This window comes from Phascolarctos cinereus, unplaced genomic scaffold, assembly GCF_003287225.1.
Source record: "Phascolarctos cinereus isolate Bilbo 61053 unplaced genomic scaffold, phaCin_HiC Scaffold_7;HRSCAF=346, whole genome shotgun sequence".
In the NCBI taxonomy this organism is placed as follows: domain Eukaryota; kingdom Metazoa; phylum Chordata; class Mammalia; order Diprotodontia; family Phascolarctidae; genus Phascolarctos; species Phascolarctos cinereus.
In genome coordinates, this window is record NW_027556180.1 from 58,239,296 (window position 1) to 58,266,292 (window position 26,997).

Sequence of the window (26,997 nt, forward strand, 5' to 3'; positions counted from 1 at the left end):
CTTTCTGGATGTATGTAGGTTATTTATGGACTTTCTGTCATCTAAATGAAATAGAACACCAAATTCTCTACAAATGGCAGCTTCAAGCTATATTTTTACTCTTTGACCTCATCTGCAGTGTTTTTGTTTTGTTTTTGCAGGGAAGCTTTAGAATTGGAGGGCTTTTCATTTATTGGATTCCTATTGATGAAACACAATTCCACCATCCTGATGGATGAGTGAGGTCAATGAAAATAGATGTAATTAATCACAGTAAGTTAACTACCAAGTGAAGCATGTAAATATTCATTCTAAACCAGGGGTAGGGAACCTGCAGCCTTGAGGCCGAATGTGGTCCTCCCAGTCCCTGCTCTAGATTCTTGATATCAAGTTCAATGTTGAAAATTCACCTTGGCCACCCTGTTTAACAAACAGTTATTTTGGAACCTTAGAGTACTTGCACATCATACTTTCTTCAGTGGCACAGATTGTGACCCCTCCAGGTCTCTCATCTTTGACAATACTTGTCAATGTTCTATGCAGCTCATTGCACAATGGCTCCACCCAATTCACCAAGGGCTTTCCTCTAGATTTTGTGACTACAAAAGGAACACAAGTCATCCATTCATCCTTCTCTCTCTCTCCTGACCTCATTTCAGATCATACTTTGCTCAGATTGGGTTTTTTTTTTTAAACCTCTTCTCATGCTGGTTTTACTAGTAATTGGAAGCCAACTCATGCTCTCCACTTGTATTTTCATCAGTTGAAGGGGACACAACCATTTTCCCACACCATTGAAAGCATTAAATATTAAATTTAGAGAGATGGGACTCCATTAAATCCTCTATATAGCCTTTTGTTTTGCTTTTACAAAAGCTGAAAAAACTTCTCTTTTGGAGAAAAAAGCCTAATTTTCTACAGTAAAACCTTGTGGCATTGGGGGTTAGAAGACACTGACTTCAATATGATGTGTCTTTGTCACCGATGACTTGTGTGACTCTGGAGAGGCCACCTAAACTTTGATTCCTTTTCCTTATATTTAAAATAAGGGTATTGCCCTAAATGACCTTGAAGAGTATTTGTAGCTCTAAATCCATGCTTCTGTGATCCTCTGTGATGTCTTCTCTGACACTAAGTATTGTGTTAGTAATCATATGCCCTTGCAAGCACTGAGCTCACAAGGATTAAAGAACAAATTTGTTTTGCAGATGAAGGAGCAGAACTACATTTGCCTTCATATAGGGCCCTACGTGAAGTAGAAACTTTCCAATGAAAGCCCATTTCCAAAGACCCATATTTCAGTTATGTCAATATGTGACAGTCAAAATAAACAGCATTGACTCTTGGTGCTTCCTCACTCTAGCTATGTCTCCTCCCAAAGCTTTCTTTTCAGTTCTTCCAAGGAGAACAAAGGTTGCTGCTACTTGCAACACATTTTTGCCTCTCCCACCACAAGTCTTCCTTGAACTATCCATGAAGCATCACCCTGACTATGTTCCTAAAGGTCATGGTGTCTTGCCTGCAGCTCGAACCTCATTAGTTTTCTTCAGCTCCCAAGAGGAGCCAGTTCCCACGCGATGTTGTATCTGCTGTTTATGCACCCTCATCTTGGGGGGCACACTATTTGTATATAGCTTGTGCCTCCTGTAGTTTTGGGCAGCTCCCAGTAGGTGTCGGTGATCATTTTTTCTTTTGGCAAATATGTGCCTTGGATGAAATAATAAATTGCATTGCCTGAATTTCTGAAGTTTTGTGTTCTTGTTCCTACCCTTCCTGACTTCACACAAGAGTTCACCAAGAAACCAGAAACCTGACACCCCTATCCCCTTGTGAATTGGCCATTCTAGTATCATACATCTGATATTATCTGTCCCTGAACACCAGGTGGTCTGCCTCCTGCCCAGGTAGACTTTGAAGCTCAGAATAATCCTTGAATTTATTCCTCAGTCTCACTTTCTGACCTCATGGCAGCTGGCTACATTTATTTAAATTACTCAAGGATGCTTCCTAAAGGTTTGAGTGGAGGGACTAGCCCATTTTCCCTTTATATTGCTACATGTGGAGGGAGCAAAGCTTTACTGTGCTTCATATCCAAGACCACCCTTATTCTATACACAGGGAATGGAAATGAATGAGCATGTGCTTTAAATGTAAAGATCTGGAGGAAGAAAGAGGAGAATCAAAACAAAAGAAAACCTTGAAATAATGTTATACCTTCACTGATGACATGAAAAGTCTCCGTCTCACTCAGAGAGAGGAAATGTCAGATTTTAAATTACCTCATCCTTCCAGTGTTTAAACTAGGCAGCAGCTCAGTCAGTGTGAAAGCTTCAGAGTAAGGAGGACTGGCTGTCTGTCCATTATTTTAGGATTCCAATTCTCTGCAGAGCATCTGGCTAATAGGATGTGGAGAAGAAATCTGGGAAGGCTAACTGCCATATAGGGAAATCCGGTGAGGACCTGGAGAAAGAAAGGTCCCTTTCATCACATCAGAGATGCTGATGCATCTGGGAGGGGAATTCTGCTCTAGTCACAAGTTCTGAAATGAAGGGCAAAAGAGAAGCAAGGATGCAGACTGAGTAAACAGCACACCTAGGGCAGCTGTGTCTGGGAGCCATGGAGAAAAATGGAGACACACACTCTCTCCCTCTCCCTCTCTTTCTCTCTCTCTCTCTCTCTCTCTCTCTCTCTCTCTCTCTCTCTCTCTCTCTCTCTCACACACACACACACACACACACACACACACACACACACAGACCCCTTGTCAAATTTATTGACTATGGCAGTACTTTGTTGGAAAAAATGGCCAGAGAATAGAAAGGAAGGAGGCTGTATTTCCACAGTATTTAAATCATAGATAAATGATGATATGGTCAGACAGATAGATATGTAGTAAGATATAAACACATACATGGATATAAAAAAAGGAAATTAGATAGTATCTAGAAGGGTCTCATAATGAATATAAAGCTATTTTTTTTTTACGTATTCAAAGAAAGGATTGGAATTTTTAGTGCCCCAGTCTAGAAAAAAATGTAGAGAGAATTAAGCTGCTTTAATAAGCAGGAATCAAACAGTGCTGACCATTATGCAAATAAAGGTCAGCTTAGCAACAGAGACCAGATTAGTCTAGACCATACCTGGCCAAGGAGTAGCTCCTCCAGAGGGAGGTTCAGGAGGGAGGAGGTGACTTCTGAGAGGGGAGCAGGGTCCGAGCCTGGAATGACTGGGACAAGCTTTACTCAGAGTGATTTCAAGGGCCTCTGAGTTCAGTGTTGTATTCCTCTCCTATTCCTCCTTGTTTCCTTTGTGTCTAGGGCTACAGGACAGACCCAGGCAGCCAAAACTAGGTCTCAGGATTCCTAATCACAAGGCAGAGTGAATAGAAGGAGACATGCCTCATTCCACAGCCACTTCCCAGCCTGTAGAAGGGCTGCACTTTCCACAGGAATAAAGATATGATCACCAAGCATTTACTGAGCACCCACTGTATGCCAGATCATGTGATTCCCATTAGACCAAAAGAAAACAGTCGGCATTACCAAAGAGTTCTCACTTCGCTGGAGATGTGGTAAAAGGGGTGTGTGTGTATGTGTGTGTGTGTGTGTGTGTGTGTGTGTGTGTGTGTGTGTGTGAAAAATATGTTGCATAACAGCTATGTAAATGCATAATACATTTATAAGCCATGGCCCAACACAACAGGGTCTGCTTTGGCATGGATTTGGTTTTGCCTTTGGACAGGCTTAAAACAATATTCTCTTTGGCTTATTATACTGTTACCCAGAATTTTCTCTGGGAAAATGTCAATATTTAACTAGTGTCTAGGTTTTTACTAGATCTAGACCTACAGGCATTATGGTCCAGTGAATATAGAGTTGACCTCATAGTCAGTAAGACTTAGGTTCAAAGTCTGGTTCTAACACAATGGCTTTCTAATGTGGGGCAATCATTTACACGCCCAGGGCTCTCAACCATCCAAATTGCAGTGAAAGTGTGGACCTGGGTATAGAGTTGGAGTTTTCTCACTTGAGGGTTCGCTATGCTATTGAAATCCCAAGTTCACTTCCTCTTTAGTCCAATGGTATGGTCCTTCTTGCTTTTCTGTGTGTGTGTGTGTGTCTGTGTGTGTGTATATGAATATGTGTGTATATCTGTGTGCATATTTGTAGGTAGGCATATGTATTGTACATGTTTCTGATGTGTATATGTTTATATGTACATATTTGTAGACACACATAAGTACACGTACATGTGTGTGTGTGTGTGTGTATATATTATAATATATGTATATGTGTTTTGTTTATGTTAATAAAAAAATATAATATTATAGATTTTAAGAAATATATATATATGTATGTATGTATATATGTGTGTATGTACATATGTATATATGTATATATGTATATATGTGTATATGTATATATGTATATATGTATATGTGTGTGTGTGTGTGTGTGTGTGTGTGTGTGTGTGTGTGTGTGTGTGTGTGTGTATGTTAGGGATCTGTAGGACGTTGAAGACCACAGGCTGTTCATGAGACTTCACTGATGGGCAAAGGCCCCTCTCAGGTGTTAGTACATGAGCAGAATATCCTGGCTCAGTTCCCTGTCCACGGACCTTGCACCTCCCAGTCAGCAAAACTCTGACGCTAGGCAAGCTCAAACTATAAAGCAGTGTTGCTAGCTCAAGCACAGTTAGCTCTAGCACAAAGATATATCCAGTATTGCTAACTTATGTATCAAGTATTGCTGGTTCATGTAATCAAGTATTGGGACATTCCGGGAACAAGAAGTATATAGTGTCTTCACTGGGAACAGCACGAGAGAAGGACACAGTCAGTATAATGTTGCAAAGAAATGTACTTGTTGATACTTTGATTAGTATTCGCATGAGAAAAATCCTCTGTGTTGCCTGTTGGCAAAGATATGTAAACTTTGTTGCTTTGTCATTGTTACATTGGGGTATGTTTCCATGAGTCAGATATAAAATGCTGTCCTGTGCCTTGAATAAACAGAGCTTCACCATCTTGTCTCCCTGCCTTTCACTGCTCGGTGCAAGGTATCAGTAACTAAGCTGGCCTTAGCTTTCCTTGGGAGGGAGAGTTTAAGACTCTCACAGCCACTGAGCTGGACGCGCGCAACATATATACACACATACACACACACACATATATGGAAGAAATTAGTAACCTTGGGAATTGAGCAAAGGAGAAAGGCCTAGAATTAATTTTACTTGAACCTCCAATACAATAAGGATAGTCATAGCAATAACTGAGAGAGAACTAGGAGTTTAACTGAGTGCTTTTCCCACAGCAATACAGTAAGGTAAGTGGTACAAATATTCTCCCTATTTTACAGATTAGGGAACTTGGGCTTTAGTTGAGGCTTAATTTGTACATGCCTCACTGCCTCTCAATTATATCTTTAAATTCTTTAGGCTAAGTGAACCCCCCCCCCATTCTTTATCTAGAGATTCTGAGATGTTCATCTTTGAGACTATCTGACTATATTGCTATATAGATGAGCATTGTTTATATTTTTACATTTTTGTGTTCCTCACTTAATAACTTTGTTGTTTCTAAAATATATACCATGAGAGGTATTGTGGAGTAGTGGTTAGAGGTTTGGCTTGGGAAAGAGGAAGAGCTGAGTTCAAGTATTGCCTCTGATACTGTGACCTTGGACAAGTCACTCACCTCTCACTGCCCCTGGATAATCCCCTAAGACTATTAACTATGAACCAATTCCTAAACTGTATTTGTTGAGGGAGTTTCCACACTTATAGGTAGCTCTTCATACTGATGAAATCATGTAAATAGATAAATTAATAATATAATGCATGTATACATGATCCATTTTAGAAGACCAGATCTCTTCTTGGAATTTGTTTCATTCTTATAATGATGTTCTATTTGGCATATTTAAAGCAAGAGAATCATTTAGGGATTATAGTCAGAGAACCCGTATTTGAATACTGATTCTGTCTCCTTCTACAAGTCACGTCATTTCTCTAGCCTTATTTTCCAAATCTGTAAAATGAGGTGGTAGCCTAGGAGACCTCTGTGGTCCCTTTTCCATTTGAAACAGCTGTAAATTTAAGATCTTATTATCATCTGTTATTTTGTTTCTGTAGTCTGTCACAAACATGCTCACCTATCTGTAGTAGCCACTATCAACCTTTTAAGGGGCCATTTCCTTAAAATGTAGCAAAATAATCATTTGCCATAAATCTTTTATGGAGAATGGAAGTAAAAAGAAACACTCTTGCTAGTATGATCAAGGTGTGTGTATATCCATTGTCTTGTTAGAGATTTCACTGAATACATAGTAATTGTACCTCAACCTCAAATGACCCAAGTGTTCGGGTTACCTATGTGCTTGTTTGCAGTCATGGTTTGGCTGGAAACATTTAAAAAAAAATCTTATCATGAGTTTCTACTGGCTTTGAACTTAATGTTTCTGCATTTGAAGAAGATGAGTTACTTGAGACTCTAGGGCATTTTTTTGAAGTTTCAAATACATTTTTGCTTAAATTATCTAGTTGTCAAAAGACCTCCACTTATGTACTTTTTGAGTATATATAGTTTGTTTAAATATGTAGCATTACTGAATAATATTTAAATTGAAAAATTTTTTTTTGCATATTCTTCAACCGCATTATTTTTTCCTTTGAAAGAGGTATGGATAGTGAAATGGAACTTTGTGGGGCAGCTAGGTGGTAAAGTGGCTAGGACAGTCCCAAGAGGATCTGAGTTCAAATAAAGCCTCAGATACTTACTGTGTGACCCTGGGCAAATCACTTGACCCCATAATCTTAAAGAAAAGAAATGGAGGGGTGTGTGTGTGTGTGTGTGTGTGTGTGTGTGTGTGTGTGTGTGTGTGCGCGTGCATCCATATGAAGGAATGATTTTCACATTATGCATTGTTGGGAGCTGGTAATGGCCAATTGACACAAAGCATGAAATGGTATTGCTGGAAGGGAATTTAGAGGTAATCTGTTTTAAATCCTTCATGTTGTAGATGAGTAAACTGAAGTGCAGAGATCACAGTATCATGGTTTTTTGAGCTAAAAGAAGGACCTCAGAGATCATCTAGTTCCACCCCCCTCATTTGTCTGTTTCAGTGTTTCCAAATGGCACTTACTTTATCCAGACTGTTCAATCACCTTCTTGAGAACTTTTCCAGGAAAACTGAATGAGGAGGACTGTGCGAGGGTAAAATGATTTGCCCAAGATTGCACAGTTAAAAAGTGGAAGAGCCTTTGAAGATAAATCAGATACTCTTTCACACTACACATACAGTAATTTGTGCAAAATCACAGTTTAATGGTTGGTTGGAAGAGTAGGGATTAGAATTTGAATCTTCTTGGATCTTCTGACTTCCTTCTTACTTCCTCCTTTCCTCCCCGCTTCCAGCTTAGGCTTCCTTCCCATAATACTTTAACATAACTTTAGGTTTCAAAACATCAACCTTAAAAAATAGAGAACGAGGTCAAGAAGCCTTTTTGCGCCAATATTTAGGTCAGGATTGATCCTCAGCTAGAATGGCTAAGTCACTGAATTTTGTATTCAGAAGGTTTTCTCACCACCCTTTTCATTATTTCCACACTCATGACGTTTATCTAGTACCTCCCATAACAGGCTATTGAGATGAATAGCCCATCTCTTTAAATGTAGGTGTATTTCTTTTGGGCCACAAGTCAGCTAATTTATGTAAATGTTCTTAGCTTGTAAAAGTTACTGTACACTTAGTAAACTGCTTTCTTTGGAGGTGGGCAGGAAGGCAATAGAAAAATGATGAGTAGGTCAGATGGGTTAGCTGTCAATATATGGAAGAAGAAATGTGTTATTAAAGAAATTGTGTAAAGTCAGACCATCTTGTGTCATTCAGTTGTGTCCAACACTCTGTGATCCCATTTGGGGTTTTCTTTACTGGAATGCCATTTCCTTCTCCAGCTCATTTACAGTTGAGGACATTGAGGAAAGCAGGGTTAAATGACCTGCCCAAGATCACACAGCTAATAAGTGTCTGAGGCTAGATTTGAACTCAGGAAGATGAGTCTTCCTGACTTTAGGCCTGGCAATCTATCAAATCTATTACCTAGCTGTCCTTAGCATCTCATAGTCATATGTAGTGGGGGTTGAGGGGTGGGGAAGGGTAGGTGAGTGGAAAAGGAAATGGGGTCTGGGGTGAGAGTAGCAACCAACTGAGGCCTTACACTGCTTTAGGGTAAGTAGTTTTAGTTTGATCTCCAGAGCTGTGGCTGGAGAACTAGCCATCAAAGCTGCCTTGCTTTCTTTAGATCCTGAGAATGGGAATTTGCCTGTCCTGAGGGGGTGATCTAAGGAAAATTAGAACAGAAGCCAAATCCAGGTGTTAGTTAAGTTGGACAAAGATGAATTCTAGAACTATGAGATCTATCTGTAATTTGCCCACCTACATATGATTTCCGTGACACTCCCCTCAGAATAGCCAATTAAATCTTGTACTCTTAATAGTTCAAGGTAAGGTTTTCACTCTTAACGGTTGATTGAGTTTGTGATATTCTGATAACTCACAATGGAAGAGAAGTACTGATAGGACACAGCTGTTGTCCCAAGCTGGAAATTTAAGGGAAAAGATCCTATTTAATTCTTTGAGTGGTGACAGTAGATGAGACCTTTGATGAAAGCACAGAACCTTTTGTTTAAGCATACTGCTCATGTTTTTACATCTTGCCCTTACAATCTAATACTATGGATTTCTCTCTTGATGTTTTCAAAGCTTTGATTAGCTCTCACATTGGAAAGGTGGTGATAAAATTATTCACACTAAAGTATTAATGACTGATAATTTAAAATGTTACCTCTGTGAGTGGCTTTTGTTTTTTGACATGGAGTAGGTCTTAGACACAAAGACTGAATTTATAACATAATAGAAATGAGGCATCAGTGATAGTCAAGAGAAGGAAAGATTTCTGTGGAAAATTAAGAATAGGAAGAATTTTCCCCATGCCTTTCAAACCACAATATCACTTATATGGCTAGATAACTCAACCTACAGGTGAGATGGATCCCAGTTACACATTTGATGACAAGGTGCCTTCAGCAGCTTTGCCTGAGTGATATTTGCTATTTTATTACAAGCTTTCCTTGCCCTAAACTAAGTGTCTTTAGGACTCTGCTCACTTCCCTCTCTCCTGGATTATTATACTAGTCTCTTTCTCAAGTCATTCCCCTCTCTCATCTATGCCCCTCCACACAGAAGCCAAAATGACCATGTCACTCTTCTAGTTAATGAACTCCAATAGCTCCCAGTTACCTGCTGGATAAAATCCTAACTTCTCATTTTGTCATTTCATGCCCATCACAATTTGGCTCCACACTTACTAAATATTATTATCTCTCACACACTCCACATTCCAGCCAAACTCAATTACTCACTCTTTGTCACGTGTTGAAACTAGGTGGCACAGTGGATACAGCAATTGATGGACTTGGAATCCAGGAAGTTGTGAATTCAAATCTGACTTCAGATACTTAATTGTATGACCTTGAGCAAGTCACTTAACCTTTAATTGTCTCAGTTTCCTCATCTGTAAATGGGGATAATAATAGCACCTACCTCCCAGGGTTATTGTGGGGATCAAATGAGAATAATATTTGTAAGGCATTTTGCAAACCTTTAAGTGCTATTTAAATGGTAGCTACTATAATTTATTATTGTTATTATTATTATTATTCCATTTCCCATCTCTGTGCCTTTGTATAAGCTAGCCCCCACTCATGAAATGCATTCCCTCCTCTTAGAATCTCTTGCCTTTTCATTGTCAGTTCAGTCCAAGCACCATTTCCCATGTGTAGTTTTTTCGGATTCACCCTCCCACTAGAGAGCTACCTCCCCCCCCCAAAAAAAAACACCTAGTACTTTTTTTTTTAATGTAAATTGCATTTACTTGTATGTGGACATTAAATTGAGTTATCCCCATTGCCTAGCACTGTGTGGCTACTTAATAGTTGCTTAACAAATGCGGTTATGTGATCAGTATGTATGACTGATTCAGTATTGGGACCTCATGGACTGAAAGATAAAAGGAAAATTTACCAAATTCCAATGAATGAGGTAGACTGAATAGTTTTGCGTCCTTTCATTCCAAAGTAAACTGTGTCTTACTGCTAAACAGTTTTTTATTTTTATTTTTTAACTTTCAGGGTGGAAAGAAGTACTCTAGTCCTTGTGGAGGACAAGACTGTTCAGTCTGCCGGTGTTTTCCTGAAAAAGGATCTCGGGTAAGTGATTGAACAGTTAGCTTGGATAAAGTAAGTGTTGTTTTGAAACATCAAAATTGATAACCAGATGATCCCCAATTCCTGATCACTTTGGGAAATATATAACTTTCAATAATGAGTGTTCTTCCTGTCTTGAAGAGCATTTTACATTGTGATCAGAACTCTATACAGGCAGGCATGTCAGGCCAAATAATCTGGTCAATTACAGTGCACATCTTCTAAGTCAACAAGCATGTTATTAAGTGGCTTGTCATAAAGGAATATAAATTAATATACATATATACACACACGTGTATATATACACACACACATATAAATGGATTTTTCCCCTTTAGAATCACAGTCTCTGCCCTATAAGGGGGAATATTTCAGCAATCTTCCATGAATTTGATTTCTAGGGAATTTTAAAATATAGATCAAAGGCAATACAAATATTGACTTCTATATTTTTCACATTATTCTGATCTGAAAAAAAAGCTATCCAGGGCAAGTTGTAATGTATATGATTGCCTCATGCCTGAGAACAAATCACATATTCTTAATCTAATTTCCAGTGAAGAATAGCAATAAGAGAAAATGAAGGAAAGATTTCTGAAAAGAGAAAACCAGTTTCTTATTATAAGGGGCCCAGACATAGACTTACTTCCACCACCCCTATTATATCTATTTCTGCCAGGGAAGAAGGAGGTTTGGAATATTGCTTCATGTAAAACCATACTAAAATTTTCAGTAAGGCCATTATGTTTTACGTTTCACTCTATACTATACCATCATCCACTCAGGCTGGGCACTCTCGGTTATTTTTGTGAAGGCTCATTTGTTCATCCTAGACTTTGAAGATTCTGATTCAGAATACAAGTTGATGAGAGAAAAAGGAAAATGGGCAGAAATGGAGAGAAATATCTTGGAAAAAATTCTGTTCTCTGCAGGTGCCTCTTCCCCCATTGCCCTTTTTTTGTAACCTTGTTTTCATTATAAAAGCTTTTAAAAATTTAATGAATGTTGGTTTCTGAGACAAAGCTCTGGAGTTCCATGGAGGTGACTAATCTCCCTGTTGTCCCAACTTGGCTGGAACAATAAAAGGAAAAATATTCCACAGTCTTACAGGAAAGTATATTCTGAAAAGCTCTGGACGATTCTTCGAGTCAAATCTCAACCACTCTTTTGAAGTTTGGTGTGGAATGTACATGGCTACTTAAGAACTAAAATTCAGTTAAAACTTGGGAAAAGACATCCTTAAAGGGAAGAACGGTGTCTTTTGTAACTTTGTGCCCATGGTGTAGTAGGCACTGAGTAAGAATGAGGCTCATTGTGAGTTAATTTGACTGTATCACAGCCCACTGGCTTGGCATGAGTGTTCCTTGACCTCTTTTCATTATTTACTCTCAGATCAGGCAGGCTGTTCTGAACTCAGATCAAGCTACTTTGAGTGTGGAGTGGGAGGAGAACCAGACCCAAAAACACCCAGGAGAGAGAGGAAAGAAGTTCAGAAGGGAACAAAGACAAGCAAGGCAAGGTGGAACCAGGGTTCTTAGGCCTGGCTCGATCACTTGCTAGTCTCATGACCTGCAGTGAGCCAACCTCTCAAAGTTTGTTTCCTTATCAGCAAAATGGAGATCTTAATACTTGCTCTGCCTAGCTTATGAGATTTTTAGAAGGATTAAATGAGGTCACATCTGTTAAAAAGCTCTTCGGAGACTGTAAAGTGTACTAGAGTTGTAGAATACTGGGGTCCTATTTTCTGGATGTGAGGTGAGGGAGTCATACTGACTGCATCTTTGGGCTATAGACTGAGGTTAGGCGCTAGCGTGAATTAAGGCTGCAAGTGCAAGATCAAGGAGAGAATCACAGAACTACCAAATTTCTCAGTAGGAAGGGATGGCAAGAGCAGTCTGGTCCCACTGGTGTCTGACAAAGGATTCCCTTTACAATAAATCTTGCTTAAAGTTGTCAAGTGGGGGTAAAGTCATTCACTCCCAGGGGTGGCCCCTTTAACTTTTGGATAGTTCTAATTGTTCAAAGGACGGCTAGGTGGGACAGTGGGTAGAGTGCTGGGCCTAAAGTCAGGAAGACTCATCTTCCTGAGTTCAAATCCAGTCTCAGACACTTACTGGCTGTGTGACCCTGGTCAAGTCACTTAACCCTGTTTGCCTCAGTTTCCTCATCTGTAAAATGAGCTAGAGAAGGAAATGGTAAACCACTCCAGTATCTTTGCCAAGAAAACCCCAAATGGGGTCATGGAGAGTCAGACACAACTGAACAACAACAATTGTTAAAAAGTTTTTCGCTTATGTCAAAACTAAATCTCCCTTTCTACAATAGCAACCCATTTCTCCTAGTTTTATCCCTCGGAGCCTAGGAGAATAAGTGATTTCTCTTTCACCTGATAGTGCTTCAAATACTTGAAGACAGCTGTTGTCTCTCTTATATCTTCTCCTCCTCCAGGCCAAATGTCCCCAGCTCCTTCAACCAGTTCTCACATGGCATGAATTTTAAATTCTTTGTGCTCTCTTCTGTGTGTGTGTGTGTACATGCAGGAATGTGGGGTATCTAGATGGAAAGAGAACGGCTTTAAATCCTTTCTGTCCCTCCCTTGAACTTTTTTTTTTTTAAGTAAATAATCTCAGTTCAATGGGAAAATTGTTTTTTTGGCTGGGATTAATGCCTTGGTAAATAACTCATCTAGCCACAGAAACTGGACCTTTGAACTGAAATCATATGTGTTCTACATATAGTTACCCAGAAGCTGTTACATAGTCTAGGTTATGGATTTTCACATCTCACTTTAGTGACAAGAGGGGCTTTTCAGTCAAGGCAGAATGAGCACACCTGTCTTCATCATCATAGTTACTCGACCAATGTTGAACTGATTTTGATGAATCCAGTTGTCACAGAATCTCAGAATTGGAAAGGACCTTAGAGGCAGTCTAGGAATCACTTCTAATAGTATTTCTAACAAATAGTCACCCGGCTACTTTTTTATTTTTTTGAGACTAGATCTTATCTTGCCTAGACTGGATGGCCATTTGTGGACCCAATCCCAAGGCTGAGCAGTATGGAGGCATTTATTTGTTCTGTTTTTCCCACTCAGACTAATTTTCCCGTCCTTAGAGAGCTAAGTGGTCTTCCACTGCCTGGGGGCTCACCACGTTAGCATATATGGCTCACCATATTTAGAATGGACACCCAATCAGTTTTAACCCTACTGCAACCCAGAACTAGAGCTCATGCAATCTACCAGCCTCAGCCACCCGCAAACCACTGCTCCTGGCCATCTAGCTTCTTAAGAAAGGCCAAGTCAAGCACAGCCCACTGCTCCTTGAAGCAGCACATTTCTTTTGTATAGCTCTCACTTTTAGGACTTTTTTCTCACTTAAGTTCAGTCTAAATTTGTTCCTTTGAAACTTCATCTCTACTGTATTCTAAGCCCTTGGAGAGCAGATACCACACCTTACACTTTTCTGGATCCTTCAAAATTCAGTTCATTCATCCCCTCCTCAACAAACATGCACTAAGTAGTAGCTATGTGTAGGGAGCGCTGGGGAAGGTGTTGGGGGAGATAGAAGGTTTACATCGGCAGTGGTCCCTGACCTCCTGGAGCTTCCAGGCTAGCACGAACACATCATAGGTGCCTAAAGAAGAGTGATTGATGCGACTTTCACGTAAAGTGCCCAGAGGTAGAATAGTGGTATCTGATACATGAATCCAGCAATGTCCGTGGAGTTTTCTCCTGTGGTTGTTCAAGTGGCAGCATCTTCACCTGTAGGTACAAGGACGGTGGAGGTGGAAGTGTATCAAAGGGATCTTCCAAAGGTTTGTTTGTTCTCCCTCATTCTACTGTAAACTCTTTGAGGACTGATACATTACTTTCTCTTATATTTTGAACTTTTGAAACATTTTTGGATCTGGATGAATGCTTGATTTCATTGCTGTAGGGAACTCACAACAACAATGATAATAATTTTGTTGTCCTTCAGGCTTTTTCAATCATCTCTGACTCCTCATGACCCCATTTGGGCAAACCACTGGAGTGGTTTGCCATTTCCTTCTCCAGTTCATTTTACAGATGAGGAAACTGAGGCAAACAGAGCTAAGTGATTTGCCCAGGGTCACACAGCTAGCAAGTGTCTGAGGCCAGATTTGAACTCACAAAGATGAGTATTCCTAACTCCAGGCCCGGTGTTCTATCCATTGCGCCACCTACCATGTGACGGGCACTGTGCTAAATGCTTTACAATTATTGTCTTACTTGATCCTCAAAACAACCTTGAGAGGTAGGTGCTATTATTATCCCCATTTTACAGTTGAGGAAACCGAGGCAGACAGAGGTTAAGTGACTTGTTCAAGGTCACACAGCTCATAAGTGTCTAAGGCCAGTTTTGAATTCAGGTCTTTCTGACTCTAGACCTAATACTCTTTCTAACCCAGCGCCTGGTTCCTTTCTTTACCACAGTGCCTAGCATCTAGCATAGATCTCTACCTATAATAACGGCTAACTGACTTTTGAAACTTTGCTAAATGGCAGCCCTATTTGGTGTTTGGTGAAGTAACAGTGACACCCAGTGGCTCTCTGACTTAGTCATACTTAAGCAGCCTTTAAAACCCCCCAAAAGCCCTAGGAATTCCTTGTGTGTTTTTATGACATCTCTCAATCAATCAGTTCACCAGTTAATTAATATTTATAGTAATATGTTTATGTAATATTTATGATGTTCAAGGCCCTGTAATGATGGGTGTTGTGAAGAATATAAATATATGAGTCAGTCTCTATCCTTAAGAAGCTGATATATATCATTACTAAAATAATTGCTATCAACAACAACAAAATTCACACAGGACAGCATACTTTAGGATTTTGGCATTTGGAGTTGTGAGGGATCACACAAATTGTATCATCCAGCTCTCCTTTTACAAACCAGGGCCCCAAGAAGGGAAGTGATGTGTCCAAAATCCCACAGATGAAAAGGAGAATTTGAAGGAAGTTCCTCTGGTTCCAAATCTGATGCTCTTTCCATTACAGTACACTGGATTTAATTAAGTGGTCAATCTTGTGGCACAGACCACAAGTGTCATGGGTGACCAGAAGAGAGGAGAATCAATGAAGGGAGCTGGTGTGGTAGCGGTGTAAGCTAAGCCTGGCCCTTCTCTTGAATTCCAGATTTCTGAACTACTATGAGCTATGTTGATTGGGTGTCTGCACTGTGTGGCATCAATATGAGACCACCAAGGTACTCAAGGAGGGGCTATGATGGAAACAAAGCAGGTCAAAGGGTGAGGCCTGTAACTGCTGCACTCTTAGCAGGGAAGGAAAGGGGAATGAAAAGGAGAAGGGGAAACTGAAAGGGAAGTGGAAGTGGAAGGGATGGAAGGAAGGAAAGGAAGGGAGAGAAGGAAGAGAAGAGAAGAAGGAAGGAAGGGAAAGAGGGAGGGAGGAGGGGACATGAAAATCAATGAAGAGAGGAAGGGAAGAAGGAAAGAAGGAAGGAAGGGAAGGAGGGATGGAAGAAGGGACGTGAAAATCAATGAAGAGAGGAAGGGAAGAAGGAAAGTAGGAAGGAAGGGAAGGAGGGAGGGAAGAAGGGACATGAAAATCAATGAAGGTTGAAGGAGTTAAAGATATAATTGGGTAGAAGGACTTGGTCTGGGCCTAAGAAAATGTGTAGAACGTGGACAGGAGAAAGGAGACACTTCCAGGTAAAGGAAGAGACATCAGGAAATGCCGAAAGGTGGGAATTAAGGCAAGGATTAGAGCGGAAAGTGTATGTTCAGAGGCTGTGGTAAATAAAGCCCAATAATGATGAGGGGTCATAATCTTAAGGATTCTGAAAATTGGAGGTGGGTTTAGGAGTAATGCAACAGGGAAGAGGGAGATGTAGAATATTTAACTTCTCTGCTTCACTTTCCTCCATTGTAAAATGACAATGACAATAGCACTTGCCTTTCAGGATTGCTGTGAGGATCAAATGGGATAAGATTTATAAAGCAGTAAGAACAGTGCTTGGCATCTAGTGCTATATTAATGTTGTGATGATGATGATGATGATGATGATGATGATGATGGAAGAAAATAAGTGTAAATGGTGTAAGGTGGACTGGAAGGAGAAGAGACTGGAATCAGGGAGAGAGGAAGTTTTTGATCAGAGTAAGAAAAACTGTGGGATCTACAGTAGGATGGTGGCAGTGGTATGAAGAGGGAAGGACTTGAGAAATGTCTCAAATTTAAAAGTTGATGGACTGTATTGACAAAATATTGCAGATTACATTCTCTTTTTTGCCTTAGATGGTCTTTATAAACTGTTGTGATCAAAAAAAGCTCTCCTGCTCTAATAGTCAACTTTCTGGTGATGCACATCGATATCTACTTAATTAAGCTGGTTCTTGGGCAGCAGACGCTGGATGTGTTACTAGGTCCACACTCAGAAGCTTTCTGCTTGGGATAAACCTATCAGAACTTGTGCCGTGCTCACTTAAGTCAGTAGAAGAAAACATTTATTAAGCACTTACCATGTGTCAGGCACTGTGCTTTAGAAACCTAAGGTCTTCTCCATTCCATGATGAGACATCAAAGTTGGACCTTAATTGAGAATAAGTAAATCATACAACAACACCAAAAACCTTAAACTCATTTATTTTACCATTTGTCTTTCTTGCTAATTTACCTCCTAGCGGATAAAGTGTTTGGGATTAAGAAAAAAAAGTAGAGAACTTTGCCTGAAGCCATATTGTTGCAACTCCATTCATTTTTGTCCTTTCCAGGGTGGTGCTGGGAAACTCGTAACTATCTATGTTGCTTGCCTGGAGCAACAAGATAAGCAGATGTTCAAAGGTTGATTTTAAGGTGTTTTATGTAAAAATTCTACCAGTCTATAACTTTTTTAGATTCTCATTCTCTCTGTCTCTCTGTCTCTCTGTCTCTCTGTCTCTCTCTCTCTCCCTCCCTCCCTCCCTCTCCTCTTTCTTCTCTCTTTCTGTCATCTCTCCCTTTCTCTCCCGCTTTCCCTCTCTTTCTGTCGTCTCTCTCCTCTGTCTCTCTGTCTCTGTCTCTCTCCTCCTTCTCTCTCCCCCCTACCCCTCCCTTTCCCCAAGGTATGATTAAATAATAATAGTCATCTCTCTTGATGTTGATCAAGATAACTTAAACAAATGACAAAGAATTTATTGATATTTGGTGGCAAGGCATGCCTAACATTCCATTTCCACATGGAGCATGATTTCCTTTATTCTTTATGTAAACAGCTGATCTGAAATAGTAATTTGTTAGCCCATGTTAGATGGGTACAAATAATGGACATTTGGTCTCAACAAAGCTTCTGGTCATTATAGGTCTTCAAACTGAAATAAAGAAAGACAATCCTATGACTTTGCATGGCATGCTAAACTCATATCAGCTGTCAAACCTACTGTGAATGCTGGGTTCAGTGAATCTGTTTTCCTACTGAATGCCATAAACCTTGCACTGAATTAAATGTGTGCAGTAGCAAAATATTTTTAGAAACTAAAAATGAATTAGATACAGCAGTTTTGGAAACTATGTTATCTTTCTGGATCTTGTATACCATCCCATTTTAACATGGAATAATTTTTGAGGGGAAAAAGTTTATTAAAAGATGAAAATGATTAAGTTATTTCTGTATTTACTTACCATTTTTCTAGTTTGAAAAACATGAAACCCACTATGCCTATCATTCATTTTAATGCATGTTGAATTTCTTTTTTGCATAACCTTGAAAATGAGGAAAAAACATTTATCAGTCCACATAATCTTTCTACCTCACATCCTGTACCATGGAGATTTTTTTACCTTCAGCCCCATGATTTCACTGGGGTAGGGAAAAGCCATTGAACAAAATTGCCTTTCCAGTTCAGATCAGTCGTGGTTGTGCAACTTCAGAGGGGTCAGGAAGGATGAGTCAGAAAAAGGCTCAATTTTGCCTGGGGCAGAGACAGTTTGAGTGACTTAACCACTCTCCCACCCTGTTCTCCCAGCTAGACAGGTGCACTCAGGTCTTCCTGATTTCCAGGTCCTGTCACAGACCATTGTACATTTTGTCTCTCATGGAACTAGACTAATAGCACATCAATGAAATTAGTATTTTTTTTTATTCACCTGTGAACTAAATTATTCCTCATCCAATAAGCACTGCATGTATAAAATGAAATTCTTTAAAATGATGTCTAGGCAGGACGTAACTCACTGTTTCTGTCTAGATTTTCATTTTGTATTCCAGCATTAGTTTTTGGCTGTAATTTTAGATCTGTTATCCTAAAGTCCTATGTTTCAGGCAGAGGATGCAACTTCTACATGACAAATTTGGGGAGTCAAGGTATAAATTGTATGTTTGTGTAAAGGACACATAGCACATAGTTTAAAAAACCCCCCAGTTAATTTTTGAATCTTTTATTGGTATGGGGAGCTCTAGGTGAGGAAATTCTCTCTACCAATGCACAGCTTCTCTACAGCTCATAGTCTTAGAGTTACCTGGGGCACAGAGAGGTTAAGTGACTCAAGTATCATACCCAGTATGGGTGAAAGGTAAGATTTGAATCCAGATCTTTCTAAGTGTAGTTATACCACATTTCCTGTCTTTTGGATTTAAAGAAAAAAAAATTGAGGGGTTATTGCATAAATGGATTATTCTTTGTAGATATTTTCTATTTCTTTCTCTTCCTAAGGTATTTAGGGAACGTATACATGTTGTTACCCACATTAAATTAGAAGCTTCTTGAGGGCAGGGCTGTGTTTGTTTTTTCTTCACATCTCCAGTGTTTAGTACACACACACACACACACACACACACACACACACACACACACACACACACAGAGTGTGCCTGGTACATAGTAAGTGCTTAATGAAAACTTGTGGATCCATTAGTTCCTGAGCCACAGAGTTGATTATGATCATATAGGAAGTATATAAAGCAGGATTTGAATCCAGGCCTTTCTCCAAAGTCTATCCACCACACCGGATGGTACTTCTTCAGTGCAATTACATCCTAACCTCTACTGTCTGTACTTGGGAGCTACAGATTTTCTTTAAAACACTAGGTTCAAAGAGATGGTGGTGGTGGTTGCTATTGCTGCTGCTGTTAGCTGTAGGTCTCCCTGTCTTGTCCAAGCTGGAATTGTAGCAGCTCCTCATGGGCCTGACCCCATCACTGCTCTTGAGGCACAGAGGCTTTGATCTACTCCATTTCTGACCTGGATGAATTCACTCCTCCCTAGACCTAGTAGAGCCCCACCCTATCCCACCCCAATTCTAGGGACTCACCCTATTAGTGCTGGACTTAGTTTAGCTGCCTGACCAACCTTAGCCTCACTTCAGTGGAGAACTCCCAAAGTCAAATACCAGCCTCAGCCTTCCCTCTAGCAGAAATAACGGGCATGTACTATTGTGCCCAGTTGATATACACACACACAAACATACACACACATACATACATATGTGTGTGTGTGTGTGCGCAAAATTTACCAGCCAAGTTCTAATTTTCACCTTGATCTTCCTGCTCATTTTCCATGCATTTCTATTCTATGATAATTTGGCTCAAAAAGGAGGAAAATTTATACATACAAGATCAAAGTTGGATTTGGGAAATTTTGTTCGAGATCTCTGGCAGGAAAGAGAACACTTTTTAAAAAGCACCATTGAGCCATTAGAACTGGGAGAGAAGCCCAAGGTTATCAAAACCACCCTTGTTAGAGGTATCAGATCTTTGGGGGTATTCACTGAAATCAAAGAGGAGAGGACAAACAAACTGTTTTTCTCCTCATGCTTCTAAATGCTCACTGTTTTCCTGATTCAATGTTATTGTTTGTCCTGGTTGGTGGAGGCAAGAAGAGGGAAGTAGCTTGTTAGAACTATTTGATCGGTGCTTGGCATATAGTAGGTACTTAAAAAATGCTTATTGATGACTGACCTTCTCAATGCTCCCATTGTGGATTTATAACAAAAAGGAAAAATAACTCCCTCCTTTCAAATGGACACCCTGAATTTGAAAAGGGGGCAGAGCCAGAATGTCATGGGTACACATGTGATCAGGAAGTCTGTTCTTTACCCTCTTAGTCAATGGTAGAAATATGTCTGAACAAAAAGCTTTTTATACCCCTTTTATTCAGTGTACCACTTCCTCTATAAGACCACAATGGTTATAGCATTCAGTGCTCTTATGTTAGAGAAGACATAGAGAATTTTTCTCTTTTTTTTCTGTGATTTCTCTTTCTTCCATGCCAGAGATGTTGCCAAGTCTTGTTTCATTTCAGACTCAGGGAGAGAATTAAGTCAAGAGGGACAGATGTCCCTCTTGAACTGTAAGGTCAACAGTTCAGCATTCATAGATTCAGAGGGATGCCAGAGGCCATCCAGCTCTACCCTCTCATTTTTACAGGGGATGAAACAGTCCCAGAAAAGTGAATTGACTTGCCCAAGGTCACACAGATAATAAGTGTTATTTTTGTCCCTCTAAGTATATAAAGACACATGAAACTGAGTCTGATCTAAATGAAGAATCAGGCAAAGGAAGTCAAGAAAGAAAAGTAAACACTGCCCTCTTCCCTCCCCCTACCCGACCCCCAATTGTAAAGTACTGTGCCATCTGAATTAAAGAGATTCATCTAGGCAATTTTTCTTCTCTTGTTTTACTTGTTATAGTGAAGGAGCCTTTTCTTGATACTCTAAAGACAGAAGATCTTAATGTAATATGTCATTGAAGAACAGAAATGATAAGAAGGGAATATTTAATACTTTCAGGATGGGAGATTGTCAGGATGTATGATTCCTCTAATGCTTCAATTTATAATCCTTCTCTGTACCTTGATGTACTAATACATGTATGTACATTTTACATAGGTGCATGTATGTATATATGTATTGTATATACACGCATACATATTCACGCACATATAAACGCGTGTGTGCATGTGTGTGTGCGGCCAACCTTCTGGAGATGAATCCTCCCAAATATACCCAGAAGACTCTTCGGCTGACAAGAATGCAATCTGTCATCAGCCCAGTACCCAAAGCCTTTCCAGCTTGGGCAGGACCTTCCAGAGCTCGTGTCTTGGTGCTGTAGCCTTTGCAAATAGGGTCATTGGAACACAACATGGAGGGATTCATTGCAACAGGAAGAGGGGAAGGGTCAGACTATAAAAGAGAGAGTAATTGCTTGGGAGGACTTTGCACAAAATTTATCATTTGTATTCCTATTAAGGTGAGCTATTCCCTTACTTAAGTTTCTCTGCAGAATGATGCAGGTCCAGGTCATTTAAAAAAATTTTTTTTTAAAAATTTTTTGGGCTAGGTAGTGGGATTAAGTGACTTGCCCAGGGTCACACAGCTAGTAAGTGTTATGTGTCTGAGGCCAGATTTGAACTCAGGTCCTCCTGAATCCAGGGCTGGTACTCTATCTACTGCACCACCTACCTGTCCCTAGGGGCACATTTCTTGAGATTAGAGCATACTACTTCAGAACCCTATCTTCTCTTCTTTTCAGGGCCAACCTGGACATCTAGGGCCTCAAGGCCCTATTGGAGATTTAGGACCTCCTGGGCCCATTGGATTGCCAGGAGAGAAAGGAATGAAAGGTGACAGTGGACCTCCCGGACCAATGGGAGATAAAGGAGATAAGGTAAGCCTTTTTTTTTTTTGTAAATAAAAGATGTAATATTTGCTATTGGCCATTGAAATGGCATTTAAAATATTTGTAAAAGCTTTAGAAATTATGTCTCTTAGTATAAAAATCCAAGTAAATAGTACAACTAAATTCTTTTTAACCTATGTATTACTATTCTCATTAAATTAATTTACTTGCTATTCTAATCATAGGGTATCCTTTATGTTGGTTTTGCTTTTTGATACTTGTAGGGCCCAACAGGAGTACCTGGCTTCCCAGGCTTGGATGGCATACCTGTAAGTAACCCTTGAAAAATTCTCATTAAGAAAATGAAACTCATTTGAGCCATGCTTACACATTTGAGCCAAACCTAAGACAATGTCTTACTTAACCTTACATCCATATGTGCAGGAGAAATATAAGGGCTTAAGAATTTTGTCTATCCCACTGAAAAAGGAAATGTGATAACTGGGAGAATGAAAATGATGCATTTGGAGCCCAAGGTTTTCAAACAGGTTAAGTGAAGTTTCCAAAATGTGAAATCATTATATCACTTGATATGGCACCAGATGCCATATCAAGATGACACCTTATAAAGAGGAGAGGATGCCTGAATAATTGACAATCTCCTGTTTGGGTATCTAGCCACTTAAAGTATTTTGTTTCATCAAATATTAACAATATATTTGAAGTTCATAAAAGTACCAAATATGAATGTTATTTTTTTTTCCTCAGGGCTATCCTGGACCTCCAGGGTCAAGAGGCAAACCTGGCATTGATGGCTGCAATGGTTCAAGAGGAGATCCAGGGTTTCAAGGAGAGAGAGGAGCACCAGGACGAGAAGGTCCAGCTGTAAGGCATCACTTGCATGTGACATTAGAAAGCTGTGTGCCTTCCAAGAGCAAGCCTTGTGGTTTTAGTAGACAGATGTATTTTCAAGTTTGTAACTTGTCAGCTCGATAGACCATAGTCTACAACTTGAAAGTCCTTGCCTTTTATTGTATGTAGAAACACTCTGGGGAATTGTGAAGTGAAAAGTTATTAATAAAGCAAGAGCAATATGTATATTACATAAATATATAGCTATATATCATCTAATGTCTGTCTGTCCATCCATCTATTTATCTATCTATCTATCTATCTATCATTGGAAATGGTCAACGTCTTTGTGCTATGTGTAAGTGGTGAGTAGAATTTTGCCATAAATTTTCATAGTGGAATCTTCTTTCTTAAATAAAGTTTTTAAACTTAATTAAAGGGGAAAAATACTCAGGCTCAATTACATGTCTTGAAGCATGAATAATGTGAATGCTATGCACTTTATCCAGCACTGGAGAAAGTTGTACAGTACACAGTGCAGTTGTCTATATAGCCTTTGTTGAGATAGAATATGATATAGTGCAAAGAGAATTGATTTAGGCATTTTTGGATCAAAAAGTGTCATTGGACCTTAGAGGCCATAGAGTCCAATGCTTTCATTTTACAGATAAGGAAACTGAGGCAGAAAGAAGTAAAGTGATTTGCCCAGGGTCACACAGCTAGGAACTGTCTGAGGTAGGATAGGAACCCAGGTCTTCCTGACTCTAGGCCCGTTGCTGTGTCCACTACTGCATGCTACCTGCATTCAAATCCTGGCCCTGCTTCTGCTTACCTTCTGATTAAGGTATGTGACCTCAGGCTAGTCCCATCATCTCTGTAGGACCCAGTTTTCTGATTCATAAATTGAGAAGAATGGACTAAATGATCTCCCTGGCCTCTTCCAGCTCTATCATCCTATGATCCCAGTGCATTGATGTGACGTGTCACTGATCTCAAGCTCTTTAAGGCAGTGGGGTATGTCTCATTGCCCTAACCTGCATGTGCTCACATGGCCACTAAATGAATAATTCCAGATAATGATGAAAGGCCCTTTTATCCCCTCGGATGGATATAAAAATTTCTGAGCTGAAAACTACCAAGTAAACAATATCCCAAGCCATGAGTCATTTAATTGCTGGAACAGGTACCCTAAGCACACCACAAATAACTTCCTTTTCATTGAGTTCACTAAGAGTCATTTAACTGGACCATTATCAGCAAAGTCCAAGCTCCCAGTGTTTCACGAACTTATTCTTCCTCAAATATCCTGGGCTTGAGCCAAAGGTTTACCCTTTGATGTCTCATCTTCTTAGTGCTGAAGTCTGTCTTAAATAGAGGTCAACCAAGGAATATACTTTCATTTTTTTCTGACCTTACTTCCTTTTTCCCCCCTTCGTTTTTATAAAGGCTAGAGGTACTTCAGTCATTTAATCTGATTTCTTGTGACTTTTTTTACTCTTTCTGATTAACCATCATACATTTAGGTTGTTTCTACTAAGACTTTCTTGCTTCAGAGATATAGCTGACTTCTGATTTTGTTCCCTGCTTCAGTGGAGCCAAGGAAAGCAGAGAATTTGAATGAAAGCACAGCTTTTATAATAAAAGCTGTATTTTTTTTTAGTGCCCAGAGCAAAACTAGCACGCACCCTTTAATTGTGCAACTTCTCGATCTTTCTTTCTAGTCACCTTCTGCATAGACTATGGATCTAGGCCTCGAAGGTGTCTGAGACGCCCTCTTGTTCAACCTCCTCATTTCACAGATGAGGAAACTGAGGCCCAGAGAGGTCTCAGCTTGACCAAGGGCATACAGAGAGAGAAAGCATCAGAGGAGAAATTTTTATCATCCAGTCCTATGCTAAGTACACAGAGAATCTTGTGTACAAAGAGTGATATCGTATATAGGTAGGTGGTCCAAGGAATGGAATCCGGAGTTTGGAGTTAGGAAAACCCGAATTCAAATCTCACCTCAGATAATTTACTATCTAGGTGACCATGCACAAGTCTCCTAATGCTTAGGAGTCCAAGATTCCTCATCTGTAGAATGAGGGGTTTGGACTCAGAATCCTACCAGGCCTTTTCCAGCTCTGAATCTATTCCTATTCTATAAGATTAGTAATTTTTTTTATTCCATCCCTGGCTTGTTATTATATGATCAATAAAGAGGGTCTACTCCAGCCCATATATTTTATTATTTGGAAATAAATGCAATTCAATTTACTTAATAATTAATTTATAGCTATTAATATCAGTAATTTATTTTTTTCTTCTACTGATAATCCTTAAGATTTAATCAAAATTTCCGATAGATATCAGATATATGTTTCATAAGCACTGGATAATTATAGTTAAAAGTAATATAATGTAGGGAATAAAGAAGCAATAATAAGACATTGTATTTGAAATTACTAGTTGGACATTAGTAATTAACACTGACTGGGAAGCTAGGTGATATAGTGGATTTAGTGCTGGGCCTGCAGTCAGGAAGGACGTATCTTCCTGACTTCAAATCTGGCCTCAGATACTTACTGGCTGTGTGACCCTGGGCAAGTCACTTAACCCTGTTTGCCTCAGTTTCCTCATCTATAAAATGAGTTGGAGAAGGAAATGGCAAACTGCTCCAGTATCTCTGCCAAGAAAACCCCAAGTGGGGTCGCAGAGTCAGATATGACTGAAACGACTCAACGGTAACAACAAAATAACAGTGAGCATGAGGTTAGAATATATTCTAATGGTTTTGTACTTTTCCTCCTAAACAAATGTTTGATTTTCAGGGTCTTCCAGGGCCAGGAGGAGAAAAAGGGAATTCAGTGTATATTTCAGGTGCTATCAAAGGCCTCCCAGTGAGTATTTCAGTAGTTGTTGAACTGTTAAAAGTGGTAACATGTTATTAGTCTTAATTGTTTAATGAAGTCATTATCACTTCATGTACTTTGATGATTTAGGCCATCATGTTCTAAGGAAACAAGAAGTGCTAAGTAGGAGCAAAGCCAAGTGATTGTATTTGTTGTTAATGCATGCCTGTGCGGGTAGAGCTATTTTTGTTTCATATTATTATACACTTCTACACTTGTTAGGTACAAGAATATTGCTATGAAGTATCTACCAGAACAGTAACTGTTAGTTAGCGTGACTTACGTGCCATTTATGGAAGTGGTACTTTTAAAGTATTTGCTTTTTTGCTATCAAATAGTAGTTAGTTGAAAGCAGGCAATTGCAAGTGATAATTTAATTAATGAGAAACTACCGTGATGTCTTTCACCCCAGAACTTCACCAAATATTATCTAGAAACCCAAAGACAATAGGAAATGGGGCCCCAGCAAAGCCAGAGCAAATACGGAGTTTCATCCCATTATAACCAGAGACTGGCCAGAGACATGGAAAGCCTGCAAGGCTTTGTGTCCAAAAGCAAGAGTGGAGCTTCCCTGAGAAATGAACAGAAAAGAAGGAAGTTCAGAAGGCATCATGGACAAGAAAGGCAGTTTTAAAAGTAAAATGTAGAATTATTGTGTACCTTTTAAAAAGTAAGTGGTATGAAAAGAGGTTTTATAGTGTTATAGAATGATCTTATTGGTATTTAAGTTCAGAATAAAAAAAACAAATTCAATTTGATGAATATGTATTAAGCATCTATTATTTGCAAGTCACTGTGCTTAAACTGGCAAGAGTGGGGAGTGTATGCTCCTAAAAATGTCAAGAACCTCAACATTAAGCCAATATTAGCATTAAAAAATAAAGCAATCTAGAGTTCTTAGCAAGGAGTGATTGTACAAAAAGCAGACTCAATCCTAAGCCCCATTCTATGTTCCAGTCACTGTGCTAAGCACAGGGGATCCAGGTACAAAAGGTAAACCATCCCTGCCTTCAGGGAGCTTCCACTGGAGGAGGATAGATAACATGTACATATATGGCTAGATACAGAATAAATATAAAATCAGTATGGCTTTAGAAATGTATTGATCTGATATCCAAATGTGTTCCTAGTTTCACAAGTCATTTTTCTAGTCAAAAGGAAGGATTGAAGATAGAAAGGTTTAGTGATATTGACTATTGGAGATCCAGGTTTATATCTTGACTCCAAAACTTATAAGTTGTGTGACTATAGGCAAGGCTTTTAACCACTCTGAGCCTCAGGCAACTTTCTAAGACTGTATACTAAGTCTTAAAGTTGCTAGGGTATGGAGAGGGAAGGAGGTTGGGGAGAGGCAGTGTTGTTAAATTAGAGTAGGAATAGGATGTGCTGAAGTAAGGTTTCAAGCCTAATGCACAGTGATTCCTGCTTATTG

At 39.5% G+C, this 26,997-nt stretch overlaps 1 protein-coding gene across 1 annotated transcript in view; it reads left to right on the plus strand.

Moving 5' to 3' along the window:
- Positions 1–26,997, plus strand: part of COL4A4 (collagen type IV alpha 4 chain) — a 152,458-nt gene that overhangs the window by 20,329 nt on the left and 105,132 nt on the right. The window contains exons 4-8 of the mRNA XM_078147440.1: positions 10,169–10,246; positions 21,736–21,870; positions 22,107–22,151; positions 22,591–22,707; positions 25,485–25,553. Of these exons, the coding sequence (XP_078003566.1) occupies positions 10,169–10,246; positions 21,736–21,870; positions 22,107–22,151; positions 22,591–22,707; positions 25,485–25,553 (444 nt within the window). The remainder of the gene's footprint in view (positions 1–10,168; positions 10,247–21,735; positions 21,871–22,106; positions 22,152–22,590; positions 22,708–25,484; positions 25,554–26,997) is intronic.